Raw genomic sequence first — 15,480 nt, 5'->3', positions numbered from 1 at the left:
ATGAACATGGGTCTTTGTAGATGCCTGAGAACAGTGACCCTTATTTTAATCAATTCTAAGCCATTTCTATGTGGAAGAAGTTGAGGCTAAAGTAAAATCCTTTATAATATGTATCTTAGCCAGAGTTCTGAGTTTTGGTAGTCACCAGTCTCATGGAAAATGAAGTAACTTGTGATCCACAGTGATCAGAGTCAGGTCAGGAGGAACGGTGTGCCAAGAAACAGAGACAATGAGAGATTCACACTACATTGTTCATTTTGGATCAGACACTGGTCATTTTGGAAATGTCCTTGTTGGGCTTGGGGAGATATTCAAGCTAACTGACTGATAAATGATGTGTATTCTGGGCTTTTAGAATAGAATTTCTTGATTTTTCTTTCAAGACTACATCTCACCCCTCAGACCTTTCCTGCCATTAGAGGCTGTAATCACCCAAGAAAAAACCCTAAAAACCCTACTAGCTCCTCCAAAGAAGATTTGTCTCCAAATGCCAAAACTTTCTGCTTCTTGCATAGAAAACTGGCTGTAGGTCATCTGGGTTTTGTTGGGCAGCAAAGGGGCTTGGAACCCTCTGTTGTGAGGACATGAGGATTAATGCTGAGGTCAGAAAATCCACACCTTTTGAAACACTTTCTGACTGCATTAGGCAAAACTACTTAAACTGGCCATAATTACCAACATCCAGATTCCCTAACATTGCCAAAAGCTGGGCACTCGCTATTCTGAATAAATATTCAATGGCCTTGGGTATATGGATTTCTGTTTGGTTTGTACTCTTTAACTAAAATGGCCACAATCCATTAGCACTTGGCTATGTAAGAACAGGCTTTTGGTTTCTTTCCTTCATCTGATCAGAAAAAATGGCAGGTGGCCAGGCCCTTCTGTCAAGTAAGGTACCAGTGGATAAACAGAATGGACACTGATCACTTGTTAAGCCCCAGTGCCAAGAAATGAGCTAGAAACCCAAAGCAAATTCAATATTCAGCTGTTCATGAAGCAATACCATAGTAGCTAACTGCACGGTAACTAGACCGAGTTTTCTAGAATGGTTAATGACTATGCATGCAGAAAATCCAATGGTCTGCAAATGAATGTAATAGATCTAGTAGCTTTTACATTAATCTGCCTAGGCTGAGAATAAAGATATGTAGGAGGAATGAAGCTATGTGCTCCTCTTCTTTTGCCTCCAAATTCCTTCAAAATTATTGCCTGGATCACGCTGTTTCTACTACCTTGTTCCTGCCTGAGTTTTTATAAATTGATGCAGATGTGTGAGCAGTTTCCCCCTGTGATGGTTGGGTTAATGTGTCAACTTGGCCGGGTGATGGTGCCCAGGTATCTGGTCAAAGAAGCACTGGCCTAACTGTTACTGCAAGGACATATGTGGCTAGTTAATAAACCAAAAGGCTGGTTTATTAAATAATCAGTCAATTGATTGCATCTGTGGCTCATTGCATCAACGAAGGGCATGTCTTCTGCAATGAGAAAATTCAATCAGCTGGACTTAATCCAATCAGTTGAAGACTTTTAGGGGAGAAGAGAGAGAATTTTCACTTCTTCAGCCAGCCAGCCTCTTCTGGGGAGTTCATTGAACACCCTCATTGGAGTTGCCAGCTCACTGCCTGCCCTGTGGAATTTGGACTCATGCAGCCTGCCCTACAGAATTTAGACTTTTGCATCCCCACAGTTGTGTGAGACACTTTTATAAAATCTATTTACAGATCTCTCCTGTTGGTTTTGCTTCCCTAGAGAACCTTAACTAATACACCCTTCTCTGGCCTCCATACCTTTTGAGGAAAGGTAAAACATCATACACTCCCTGCATTACCCACAAAGATGGGAGAGATGCAGTACACATTTCCTGAGTGGAACAGAGGTGATAGAACCACAAGACTTTGGGTTCCACTCAAATTCATGTGCTAAGGATTTGGGAAGCCATTGCAGAAAGCAAGGATGGATTTTCTGGGTCTGGCCTCATTACACATAACTTTTTCTGGTTCTAACAATTTAGGGTTACAGTTTGTCAACTGCCCCCTGCCCCATTCAGAGAGCTCCAGAGATCTCAACAACAACCCTTCTAGGTGTCTCTTACCCTCCGCTTTCGTCTCTGTCCTCCCTTCATCTTCTCATAAAGGAGTTTCTTGTTCTAGGGAGGAGAGAAAAGAGAACACAAACATAGAAGTATGGATCAAATTTGATGAGTGCTTATTTTAAAAGCAATAGTTGGTGGGTCCCCTGGATATTTGCATACACATATTTTGGAAACAAAGTTAGATGAAAAGAATGCCGTGTCAGAAAGATAGACCACAAGAAAAAAGCTGGTGGCTGTGCAGCTTTTAATAAAACCCTCTGCAACGCCCTGGGGCGCACCAGTGTCATCAACAATCATACAAACAGGAAAATATGACATTCTAAAATACAAGGGGCACAGGAAACCCATCTTCTCACTTTGAACAGCTTTTGTTCAGAACAAACAATTTTATCGCATTTTACTTTTGTAACTAATTCCTTTTTACAAACTGTACATATAAAGTGTCTCTTGAGGAGTGTCTGGCTATAAATAACAATCCTCTATATAAATAAATGAGACATTCTGACTTCTGCAGCCATACTTTTTGTGGCTTAAGTCAGTGCCCCCAGTCAAGAAAATTGGAAAACCATTTGGTTTATAACATTTTTAATAGAGTGAACCTTTTAAAAACTGCCAAAAAACATATTGGCAGAAAGGAAAGTTATGCTGGGGAGAAAAAAAGGCTCTATTACCACAGTTTGTATAAGTGTTTCTACATAACTTACTTTAAACACATAGTAGACTTAAATGAGCTCTAGAATATCAGACACATGCTCAAAAGATTTCCCTTCTACTGAGATTTAAAAAGACAGAACCCCTAACCTGAAGGCAGAATGACAGAAGGGGAAATGGAGGGGGGATTACTTGTGTCATTTTATTATTTTTTTAATCAAAAGGAAAATAATATATAAAAGAGTTGACTCATCTTACTATAAATAAAATACCCTGACAATGATCTTAAAAAAAAAAAAAAAAAAAAGAGGAGACAACAGAGTTCCGGTAAGAAACAAGTTTATACACCACTTGTATTCTCTGAGCTGTCTAGTTATAATGTTTTTTTTTCTTAATGATAGATTTGGAGATGAAAATGACAAATGCCAACAATGAGCTTCATAATTTTCATGTTCATTAAAATCTACTCCACTCACAATTCACAATGGGTATCTCTTGCCCAACCTCAAGTATGCAGGGAGGCTGTGCCAGGGAGGGAAAGAGCTTCCATTGCCAGAAATGCTGGAGCTGGCCACAGCCTCTATCTCCTGCTCGCTTGAGGATCTGTTCAATTTAATATCAGAAGGGAGAAAAGGCAGATGTGCCAATCATTTGCTCGAGGTATGAAGATATCACTGTGGGGTTCATTCCCTTCAGTGTGCAGTTGCCTTTCTGTGGAAGTAACATTCACTGATGGATGAGAATGTTCTGGGAGTTACTGCCAGAACTGGAGATGGAGGGGCGCAGTGAGGACAGAGGCTTTTTCATATGTACCATGTTGTTCAGCTGCCAGGGCTGGAGGGAGTGAGTGGGGAGGGGCCTAAGAGCTGGTAACATGGGGTGAGACTGCCAATCAGCCCTGGCAGAGTTCCACTGTGCCACCAGCAGGGCAAAGGCAGCATCATTTTCATTTTTGTTAATCTCTTTTAGAAGGTCTTCTTGGAGTAGATAATATCTATAACAGCCTTCACCCAAAAAGAAATGCAAAGCGTCTGGCAAGTCTTCCTCTCCAGGACTGTCCAGTGTTTCCTTAAGAGCTAGTTAGGATTAGCATGATATTGCTTCCTCACCCCTGCCTGGAAGTTGCTGGGGCATTCTCAATTGGCCATGCTATTATCTGGATTTAAAGGCAGGAATTGGTAGGTGGGTAAAAGAAGTAAACTAAATGAATGGAAAGAAACCAATTCATGTTGATGGGTGTTCCAGTTTGCTAATACTGCCAGGATGCAAAATACCAGAAATGGATCAGCTTTTATGAAGGGGGTTTACTTGGTTACACAGTTACAGTGTTAAGGCCATAAAGTATCCAAGGTAAGGCATCAACAATCAGGTACCTTCACTGGAGGATGGCCAATGGCTTCTGGAAAACCTCTGTTAGCTGGGAAGGCATGTGGCTGGCATCTGTTTCAGAGTTCTGGTTTCAAAATGGCTTTCTCCCAGGACGTTCTCTCAGCTCCTGTGTGTTCTTCAAAGTGTCCCTCTTGGCTGTACCAAGCTTGCTTCTTCTGTCTGAGCTTTTATAGGGCTCCAGTGAACTGATCAAGGCCTATGGTGAATGGGCAGGGCCATGCCTCCATGGAAATTATCTAATCAGAGTTATCACCTACAGTTGGGTGGGTCACATCTCCATGGAAACACTCAATCAAAGAATTACAATCTAATCAACACTAAAACATCTGTCCACACAAGACTGCATCAAAGATAATGGCATTTTGGAGGACATAATACATTCAAACTGGCACAATGGGGATGGGGAGAAGGGAGCAGTGAGACCGTTTTCCCTGTGAGTAGCAGGTTCCAGGTCATAAAAAGGGCTTTCCATTGTGCCATCAAGATTTTGGACAACTGCCCAGATCTTGGTTACAAATACCATTCCTAAATGGAACCAGGGGACTTCTTGGAGAAATATCCGATTCCAGGGCTAGGGCAGGGAAAGTACAGGCTGAACTTGGAATATCTAATTGGGCTAGAAATTAAGAAGTGCTTGAAAATGACGGGAGCATGTCATAAGGACAGGGAAGCCAGTTTGAAAAGGCTCCCATTGGCCAAATATAGGGCAGTTTATACATGAAAATAAATAAAGACAGGAATCTGTGGGTCCATACTGATACAAAATAAATAAACAATTAAATACATATATATAGACTTCCAGTCAACCAGTATGGTGGCATAAGATGCTGCAGGGTGAAATTCACCTACAGAATCTTTGAACACCTAGCAAAAACTTGCAGAGCCATTTTCCTCAAAACTCCAAAACAGTTAAAGGGTTGCTGTAACTAGGCTAGTGCCAAATCAAGAGAATGCAGCTTAAAAATGGTGGGAGAAGCTCCAGGTGCCCCTGATAGCCCCTTCCCATCCAGTCACTGGTGCAGTGTGTAACCAGCCTGTGCTCCCATTATGGTCCCTGTTCCAGAGGGAGCAGAATAACCTTTATGTGCATACTGGGGTGCCTGTTTGTAAGTGCCAGTCTATCAGTGGCAGCCTGAAAGACTGAACCAGAAAACTCATCTCTAACTTGCCCACCAGAACTTGCTCTTTAGGAACAAGCAGCTCGAAGACAGCTAACAGTGTATGAAAAATTGAAGTAAAGCAGCCTGGGGTAAAGTATTATTGGCTTTAAGACATACAATAGACCTCTCAAGAGGCAGTGACAGTATATTTCATAGAAAATAGAGGGAACACTTGGGTTCCTGTTAAGAGGGGAAATTCCTAAGGCTACCAGCAAGCATGAGCTCAGGACAAAATATGGGCTTGGAAAAGATGGAGAGGACCCTGCACTTCATTTTCACCTCACGCTGATCTTCTTAATAGGAGAGCTAAACTCTGAAGGGAAGCACCAGCCAACACAGAGTCAACATGCAAAGACTCTGGTGTTTTTTACCCTGGTTTATTTGTTTCTGTTAGCTCCTGGTACTCAAGGAAATCTCTGCCATATCACTAGCTAGATATACGTTTAAGGAACACATAATCAAGGAACTAAATTATAGAGTGAACACCTCAAATATTAAAATGTACTTTGTGCAGCAAAAGATTACAAGACAAAGAAAAAGGAAATGATGGTCCATCCAAAGAAACAAAATAAAAATCTAGAAATCATCAATGAAGATGACCAGATTTTGGATATACTGGACAAAGACTTTTAAAAAATGTTCCCCAATACACTCAAGGAGATAAAGGAAAACATGGAGAAAGAACTAAAGGACATGAGGAAACAATGAATGAACAGTATGTGAATCTCAATAAGGAGACAAAAAATTTTAAAAAGGTACCAAACAGTATTACTGGAATTGAAAACCACAATAACTGGGTTGGAAAATTCCCTAGAGCATTTCAACAGCAAATTGAAGCTGGCAGAAGAAAGAATCAGTGATCTCAAAGACAAGACAATTGAATGATTCAGGCTAAGAAGCAGAGAGAAAAATGAATTTAAAAAAAGTGAATAGAGCCTAAGAGACCTGTGGGACACCATTAAGAATACCAAAATATGCATTATGGAAGTCCCAGAGGAGAAGAAAGAGGAAAGGGAGCAGAAGACATATTCAGAGAAATAATGGCAGAGAATTTCCCAAATTTAACAAAAGATATGTATATGTACATTCAAGAAGCCCAACGAACCCCAAACAGGATAAACTAGAAGACAACCATGACTCGACAACATGGTAGTCAAACCATCAAAAGCCAAGGACAGGGAGAAAGTTCTACAACCTGCAAGAGAAAAGCAACATATCATGTACAAGGAAGTCCCAATAAGATTAAATGCTAATTTCTCATCAGAAATCTTGGAGGTAAGAAGGTAGTGGTATGAAATATTTAAAGTACTGAAATAAAACAATTTCCAGAAAAGAATTTTGTATCAAGTGAAAATGTCTTTTAAAAATGAGGAAGACAAGACAATTCCAGATAAACAAAAGCTGAGGGAGCTTGTCACCACTAGACCTAGACTATAAAAAAATACTAAAAGGAGTTCCTTAGACTGAAAGGAAAGGACACTAGACAGCAAATCAAAGAAGCATAAAGAAATAAAGACTTCCTATAAAGGTAAACATATGGGTAATTATAAATGTCAGTACTAGTGTATTGTAAGTTTTGGTACATAATTCTACTTTTTACTTCTTACAGGGTCTAGAATGTAAATATGAAAAAGTAGTGACAAATCTATAATTTTGGACAGGCAATGTATAATGATATAATTATCACTGAGTACAACAAAAACATGGGGGAACAGAGGAGTATAGGAACAGTGTTTGCACGTGCTATTGAAGTTAAGTTGGTATCAAATCAAATGTAATTATTATAGATTCAGGATATTAAATTTCAGCCCCATGGTAATGATGTTTAAAAATCTGCAGAAGATATACAGAAGGAAAGGAGAGACTCAAAATGGTACACTGCAAAAAAGCAAATAAATTTGAAAGTATGCACTAACAGAAGAATTGAGGTGACAAAAAAGTATAAGACTTACAAAGACCAAGTGGCAAAATAGCAAAAAAAGGCCTGCATTATCAGTAGTTACTTCAAATAAAAATGGACTAAAGCCTCTAAGTCAAAAGCCAGCAATTGGCAGGATGGACTAAAAAGCATGACCCAACTATATGCTGTTTACAAGAAACTAGCCTTAAATTCAAAGACACTAGTAGGCTGAAAATGAAAGAAAGGAAAAAAATATATACCAGGTGAATAGTTATCAAAAGAAAACTGGGGTACCTCTCTTTGTTCCTGTTTTGAGGGACAAAGAAGATCACTATATATTGATAAAAGGGTCATTTCAACAGGAAGACATAACAATTATAAGACTTGAATGGTTTAGAGTATAATTCCAAATCAACTAGACCTAGCTGAAATATATAGAACACTTCACCCAGCAACAGATTACACATTCTTCTCTAGTGCAGATGGGTAATTCTCCTGGATAGTCCATATGTTAAGTCACAAAACAAGTCTCAATAAATTAAAAAATACTGAAATCATACAATATACCTTCTCTGACCACAAAGGAATGTGCCTATAAAACAGTAACAGAGGGATAATTGGAAAACTCACAAATATGTGGGAATTTAACAACACACTGTTAAACAACTGATGGATCAAAGAAAAAATCACAAGGACTAGGAAATAACTTGAGGCAAAGGAAAATGAAAACTTAAGGGATGCAGTAAATGCAGTTCTCAGAGGGAAATTTATAGTTTAAATGCTTTCATTAAAAAAAGATCTCAAATCAGAGACCTAATCTCAAAACTGGAAAATCTATAGAAAGAAGAGAAAACTAAAACTAAAGCAAGCAGAAGGAAGGAAATGACAAAGATTAGAACAGAGATCAATGAAATAGAGAATAAAAAATAATAGAATGAAACCAAATATTGACTTTCAAAATTTCAATAAAAGCAACAAAACTTTAGCTAGACTGAACAAGAAAAAAGAGGATGCAAATATCTAAAACCAGAAATTAAAGGGAAACTTCAGTATTGGTCCCACAGAAATAAAAATAATTATAAGAGGATACCATGAAAAATTGTTATGTCTGCTAATTAGATAACCTAGATGAAATGGGCAAATTCCCAGAAACACACAAATTCCCTATGCTGACTCAAGAAGAAGTAGAAGATCTCAATAGACCAACAAAAGGGAAGAGATTGAATCAGTCATCAAAAACCACTCACACATAATATTGTAAGTGCATTGAACAAAGATGTCTGTGACTAAAGCTGAAGAGGTGGGCTAGGGGCATGTATGACACCTGAGGTAAAGATAGAAGATAAAGACTGGGGCTGTTTAACTTAGCAAAAACTGTAGTGGTCAATAATTGTGACTAAATGTACAAATGTAAAAATGTTCTTGCATGTGGGAGAACAAATGAATGTCAACCATGCAGAGTGTTGAAAAGGAGAAGGTATGGGGGAAAAATAGAATCAAAGCAAACTGGAGTCTATGGTCAACAGTAGCGGTGTAACATGCTTCCATTAAATGTAACAAAGGCAATATACCAAAGCTAAATGTGTATGAGAGGGGGATATAAGGGAGGGATATGGGATTCTTGGTAATGGTGTTGTTGTCTGATCCTACTATTGTATTGTATGATATTTTATTTTTCTTTTTATTATCTTTTTTATTATTCATTTAAAAAAAAGCAAATTTTTTTTTTTGTCGTAATCAATATGTTCAGGTGCTAATTGTGAAAAATGCACAACTATATGATGATACCATGAAAAACTGATTGTACACTGTGGATAATTGTACGGTATGTGAATATAGCTCTATAAAATTGTAGGAAGAAATATAAAGAGGGATAAAAGTGCTGGAGAAAACATGGAGAGAGGGATGTACATATTTACTGTTGGTTAGGAGGAAGAATGGTATAGCCTTTCTGGAGGACAGTGTGGTGGTTCCACAAGAAGCTAAGTATGTGGGTGTCATAAGGTCCTGCAACCTCATTATGGGACATATACTTGGAAGATCTGAGAGCAGGGACATGAATGGACATTTGCACACTAGTGTTTATGGAGGCAGTATACATGATTTGCAATGGGTAGAGGTGGCCTAAGGGTACATCGACTGAGAAACAGAATGGTGAACTGTGGTGTGTGCATACAATGGAATATTGAGCAACTGCAAGAAGGAGTGAAGCTGTGAGACACACAAGGAGGTGAATGGATCCTGTAGACAGCATTTTGAGTGAACTACACCAGAAACAAAGGCAAACTCTATAATGCCTCACCACTATGGACTAGCTACAATGTGTAAACTCAGAATTGAATCTTAGAGCACAGCTTATAAGGGGAACACTCATTGTAATGGTCCCTAGACTGTAAGCTCTTACAAAAGTCACATCTATTCCTGAGTTGCAATGGCTATCTCCAGATTCGGATGCTTATAACCTGATGAATCCGTGGAACTTTGGCTATCTGTGTGACACCTGAAACTCAGAGCTAGAGCTTGGCAGATATGAATGTCAGTATTAGTGCATACAGCAAGTGCTGAAAAAGCTGAGAAAGAGTCCAGACTTCAGTTAGAGATATGAATGAAGCAGATCTAGATAGGACTAGGGCAAATCGGGCCAAAGGGTAAAGGACAATACTGACTGTGTTTTAAAACTTCAACTTTCATGTGAGACCAAGGGAAGAGATGTTTATTTGGTGCAGGATCTATATTTCCTAAACAATTTAACTCATATAGTTTGTTCAAATACCATAATTACATGAAACTTTGAATAGGAAGTTAGACCTGGTAAGTTTGTACAGGTTAGTGTGAAATAGTGACACATCCCAAAGTAATTTAGGCAGAGAATAAAATTACATATGCAGGGCCCCCTTGAGCAGTCAGGGAGAAATGTGGAAGTGTTGGACTCTCTCCCCTGGATTGTTGCTGATGTTCTCACAAACATTGAGAACTGACGGGTTTGGTATGCTGAGCCCTCTTTCTTGGGGCTTGCTCTCATGGGGCTCATTACTGTAAAGGAGAAGCTAAACCTGCTTATAATTGTGCCTAACAGTCTTCCCCTGAGTACCTCTTTGTTGCTCAGGTGTGGCCCTCTCTCTCCAGCTAACCCAACTCAGCAGGTGAACTCATGGCCCTCCCCACTACATGGGATCTGACTCCCAGGGGTGTAAATCTCCCTGGCAATGCAAAATATGACTCCCAAGGATGAATCTGGACCTGACATCATGGGAATAAGAACATCTTTTTCACCAAAAGGGGGATGTGAAATGAAACAAAATAAAGTTTCAGTGGCTGAGAGATTCCAAATGAAGTTGAGAGGTCACTTGGGTGGGCACTTTTACTCACTATATAGATAACTCTTTTTAGGTTTTAATGTACTGGAATACCTGAAACTATCAAACTGCAACCCAGTTGCCTTGACTCTTGAAGACAATTGTATAACAATGTAGCTTACAAGCGGTGACAGTGTGATTGTGAAAGCCTTGTGGATCACACTCCCTTTATCCAGTATATGGTTGGGTAAGTACAAAAATGGGGACAAAAACTAAATGAAAAATGGGGGGGATGATATGGGTGTTCTTTTTTTACTTTTATTTTTTATTCTTATTTTTACTTTTTCTGGCAGAAAGAAAATGTTCAAAAAAAGTAGATTGCGGTGATGAATGCACCACTATATGATGGTACTATGAACAGCTCATTGTACATCATGGATGATTGTATGGTATATGAATATATCTCAATAAAACTGAATTCTAAAAAAAGAAAAAACAAAAACAAAAACAAATGAACACACAGAGAACCCTTTACTCCTATTTTAGTGTGATGGAGTGAAAGTAAATGCATATATTTAATTTTCCATCCTTATTGGGGATCTCTAACCATTTTCCATTTAACGCTCAAATGTTGTTATTAAAATAGATTTTGTTTCATTTGTTTGTTAAAAAAAAAAATCTTTCACAAAAGAAAAGCCCAGGAATGGATGGCTTTACTGGTGAATTTTATCAGATATTTCAAGAAGAATTAACACCAATCCTGCTCAAAACCTTCCAAAAAGTTGAAGAAGAGGGAACACCCTCTAATACATTCTATAAGGCCAATATCACCTAATACCAAAGTCAGATAAAGATACCACAAGAAAAAGAAATTTACAAACCAATATTCCTTATGAAAATAGATGCAACAACCCTCAACCAAATACTACAACAAAAAGAATCCAAAGCTCATCAAAAGAATTGTACACCATGATCAAGTGCAACAACCCAGGTATGTAAGGGTGGTTCAACATAAGAAAATCAATTAATGCAAAACACCACATTAATATAAAGAAGGAAAAAAAAAAAACACAATCATCTCAACTGACACATAGAAGGCATTTGAGAAAAATTCCAGCACCCCTTCTTGATAAAAGCATTAAGAAAAAGTAAGAACAGAAGGAAGCTTCTTCAACATGACAATGGGCATGTGTGCAAAACCCACAGCTGACATCTCACTCAGTGGGGAAAGACTTAAGGCTTTCTCTCTAAATTATGAACAAGAGAAGGATGCCTATTGTCACCTATTGGACTGAAAGTTGTACCTGAGCAATTAGGCAAGAAAAAGACATCAAAGTCATCAGAACTGGAAAGGAAGAAGTAAGGCTTTCCCTCTTTTCAGATGACATCATCCTATTTATAGAACATCCTGAAAATTCAAAAGAAAGTTTTTAGAGCTAATAAATAATTCAGCAAGATACAAGATCAACACACAAAAATCAGTAGTGTCTCTGATGAACAATCTGAAGAGGAATCCAAGAAAAAATTCCATTTACAATAGCAGCTAAAAGAATCAAATATTTAGGAATAAATTTACCTGAGAATGGAATGGACTTATTCATGGAAAACTACAAAACATTGCTGAAAGAAATAAAAGACCTAAATAAATGAAGGGACATTCTGTGTTCATTGATGGGAAGAATAAATATTTGTTAAGATGTCAATTCTACCCAAAGCAACACACAGATTCAATGCAATCCCAATAAAAATTCCAACATCTTTTTTTGCAGAAATGGAAAAGTAAATCATCATATTTACATGGAAGGGCAAGGGCCCTGATTAACCAAAACCTCTTGAAAAAGAGGAACAAAGTTGGAGGACTCACACTTCCAAATTTTAAAGCAAATTACAAAGCTACAGTGATCAAAACAGCATGATATTGGCACAAGGGCAGATATATAGACCAGTGGAATCTAATTGAGAATTTAGAAATCAACCATCACACCCATGGCCAATTGACTTTTGATAAGGACATCAAGACCACTCAATGCAGAAAGAATAATCTCTTTAACAAATGAGTGAAAGAAACTGAATATCTATATGCAAAAATTACCCATAATCAAAGACCTAAATAAAAGAACCAAAACTATAAAACTTCAAGAAGAAAACATAGGTAAGCATCTTCAGGAGCTTGTGTTAGGTAATGGTTTCTCATTCTTTACATGAAAAGCATGAGCAACAAAAGAATAAATTAATAAATAGACTTCATCAAAATTAAAAACTTTTGTGTATCAAAGGACATCATCACAAAAGTCAAAGGCAACAGTTAGAGTGGGAAATAATCTTTGGAAAGCACATATTCAATAAGGGTTAATACCCAAAATATATAAGGAAATCCTACAACTCAGTAACAAAAAGACAATCCAATTAAAAGAGGGCAGAAGACCTGAATAAACATGCTCCAAAGAAGATAAACAAATGGCTTATAAGCACATTGTGTTGGTTTGAATCTATTATGTTCCCCCAAAAAGCCATGTTTTTTAATGCAATCTTGTGGGGGCAGACTTATTAGTCTTTTGATTAGGGTGGGACCTTTTGATTAGATTGTTTCCATGGAGATGTGACCCACCCAATGGTAGAAGAGACCTTTTAATTAGATCATTTCCATGGAGGTGGGAACCTGCCCATTCTGGGTGGGCCTTAATTACATCACTAGAGTCCTTTAAGAGAGCTCATGGAGAGAAGTAGCTCAGAGAAGCTGAGGGAAACATTTTGGAGAGAAGCTAAGATATGTACTCCAGAGTTTGTCCCTGGGAGAAGCTAAGAGCCAACACAGACCCAGATGCTTGGAGATGCAGACAGAAAGGCATTTGGAGATGCTAAGCTAAGAGAGAAAGCCTAGAATTTGCCCCAGAGAAGCTAAGAGAGGATGCCCAGATGCTTAGATGCACAGGAGCTGAAGAAGCTAAGGGAGACAGAAGCCCAAGGACATTTTGGAGAAAGCCATTTTGAAACCAGAACCTTGGAGCAAAGGACAAGCAGACACCAGCCATGTGCCTTCCCAGCTGACAGAGGTGTTCTGGACACAACTGGCCTTTCTTCAGTGAAGGTATCCTCTTGTTGATGCCTTAATTTGGACACTTTTATGGCCTAAAAACTGTAAATATGTAAACTAATATATCCCCTTTATAAAAGCCAATCCAGAAACTAGAGAGGGGCTGGAGGATGCCCAGGACTATGGTTTTGGGGTGTGAGCAGCCATAGAGGGACTCCTATAATATGTGGTGAGGACATGGAAGGAAAGGAAGAGAGACTGCTCCTTGAGGGACAGGGTGAGTTTGTTCAGCTGGGACCACCTTTGGGGGCTGGCAGCAATGAGACAGCACTGGGCAAGGGAGTGAGCAGTGGCTCTCCACTCCCATGCACCCACCTTAACAATTAACTGGGGGAGATACTGAGGGAGAGATTCAAAGGGTGAGAGATTCTCCTGCTGGGTTGAAGACTCAAGCAACAATGTTTTAAGAGGTCCTAGTGATGTCATCAACAAGGCAACATAAACAGTGACTGAAAATTCCTCTCCAGAGATTCAAAGAAAAAAAGGACAATTATGAATTGTTTGAAACTCTGTAGGAGGAGATAGACTGGAGTAAGAACCTGTAGATGCCAAATTGAAGAAAGAGAAGAAATATCACGTAGGAGTCTTCCATCCCAGACCAGCCAGTCCTCTCCCCTCCCCTTCACTAGGACTCCATGAGGAAAAGGCATGGAATCAGGAGATGGCCAGGGTCACAGATTTCAAAATCTCTCACAGCAGTGAGACATACCCCCACTGTTTGAAGACCCAGGGGACAGAGGAGGATATTTCAAGGCCAGGTTAGTGAGGGAAAAAGAGACTAAGAAAACATGGACAGAGACTATGTTTCCAGCCCTGGGTCTGAAAACTCTTCCTCCACCCTTGAGGGAAGTAGCAGTCAGTGGCCATTTCCTTGCCTTGGGGATGGCTGGAATACTAGGTCAGCTGAGGGAGTACTCTGCCACAGGTGTAGCCCCACATTAAGCCAGCTTTTGGCTGGCAAAGTGAGGGCATAGGAATCCTGCAGTTTCAGCTCACCTATGTAGATGCAGCCTGTGCTCAGAGTCAAAGAAGCCTCTGAGGGTGATTAAGTTACTGAACAGTGCCATCTGCTGGACAGTCTGGAAAGTGCAAGGGAATGGAAACACTTGAAAAAAGATGCTCCAGACCCTTTATTAGGACCACAGGAGCTGGCCTACACACCCTGCACAGAAACCTAGCCCTGTTTGGGCTGAGAAATACAAACTGTCAAAGCAGTGCTCTAAAACAAACCCAGGTCTTGCTGGCCAGCAGAAAACAGAGCACCACTGGAAGCCAACAGATCTATATTACCACACACAGTGAACTTGCTGGGATGCCCAGTGGGTGCCTGATTTTGGTGGAAAACTGGGGGCAGAGCCAATCTAACAACTGGCCAGTGAGAGAAACAAAGAAATATAGAGCTCAAAGAAAACCAACAAGAAAACTCAAGGCAAAAGAGAAAAAACAACCTCCAGAATAAACTAATTAAGAAAATCAGATGCCTAGACAGCAAAAAATCGAGTCATACCAGGAAATATGAAGATACGACCCAATCAAAGAAAGAAACTCATACCTCAACTGAGATTCAAGAGTTGAAACAACTAATTAAAGATGTGCAAACAAATCTTCTAAATCAAATCAACAAGTTGAAGGAAAATGTGACACAAGTGATGAATGATATAAAGACACTGGGTGACCATAAGGAACTATTCAGAAGCTTGAAAAAACAAATGGTAGAAGTATGGGAATGAAAGGGACAATAGAAGAGATGAAGAACAAAATGGAGACATACAATAGTAGATTTGGAGAGGCAGAAGAAAGGATTACTGAACTAGAGGACAGGACATCTGAAATCCTATGCACAAAGGAAGAGATAGGGAAAAGAATGGAAAAATATGAGCAGGGGCTCAGGGAACTGA

General features: G+C 39.2%; 1 protein-coding gene across 2 annotated transcripts in view; it reads right to left on the bottom strand.

Moving 5' to 3' along the window:
• SCG5 (secretogranin V) overlaps positions 1–15,480 on the bottom strand; it is a 90,297-nt gene that overhangs the window by 2,434 nt on the left and 72,383 nt on the right. For both annotated transcript variants that reach the window (XM_037834366.1, XM_037834367.1), the window contains exon 5: positions 2,093–2,146. In XM_037834366.1, coding sequence (XP_037690294.1) covers positions 2,093–2,146 — 54 coding nt within the window. The remainder of the gene's footprint in view (positions 1–2,092; positions 2,147–15,480) is intronic.

The sequence above is a fragment of the Choloepus didactylus genome, chromosome 4 (assembly GCF_015220235.1).
Source record: "Choloepus didactylus isolate mChoDid1 chromosome 4, mChoDid1.pri, whole genome shotgun sequence".
Lineage (NCBI taxonomy): Eukaryota > Metazoa > Chordata > Mammalia > Pilosa > Megalonychidae > Choloepus > Choloepus didactylus.
This window is presented reverse-complemented; position numbering and strand designations above follow the sequence as displayed.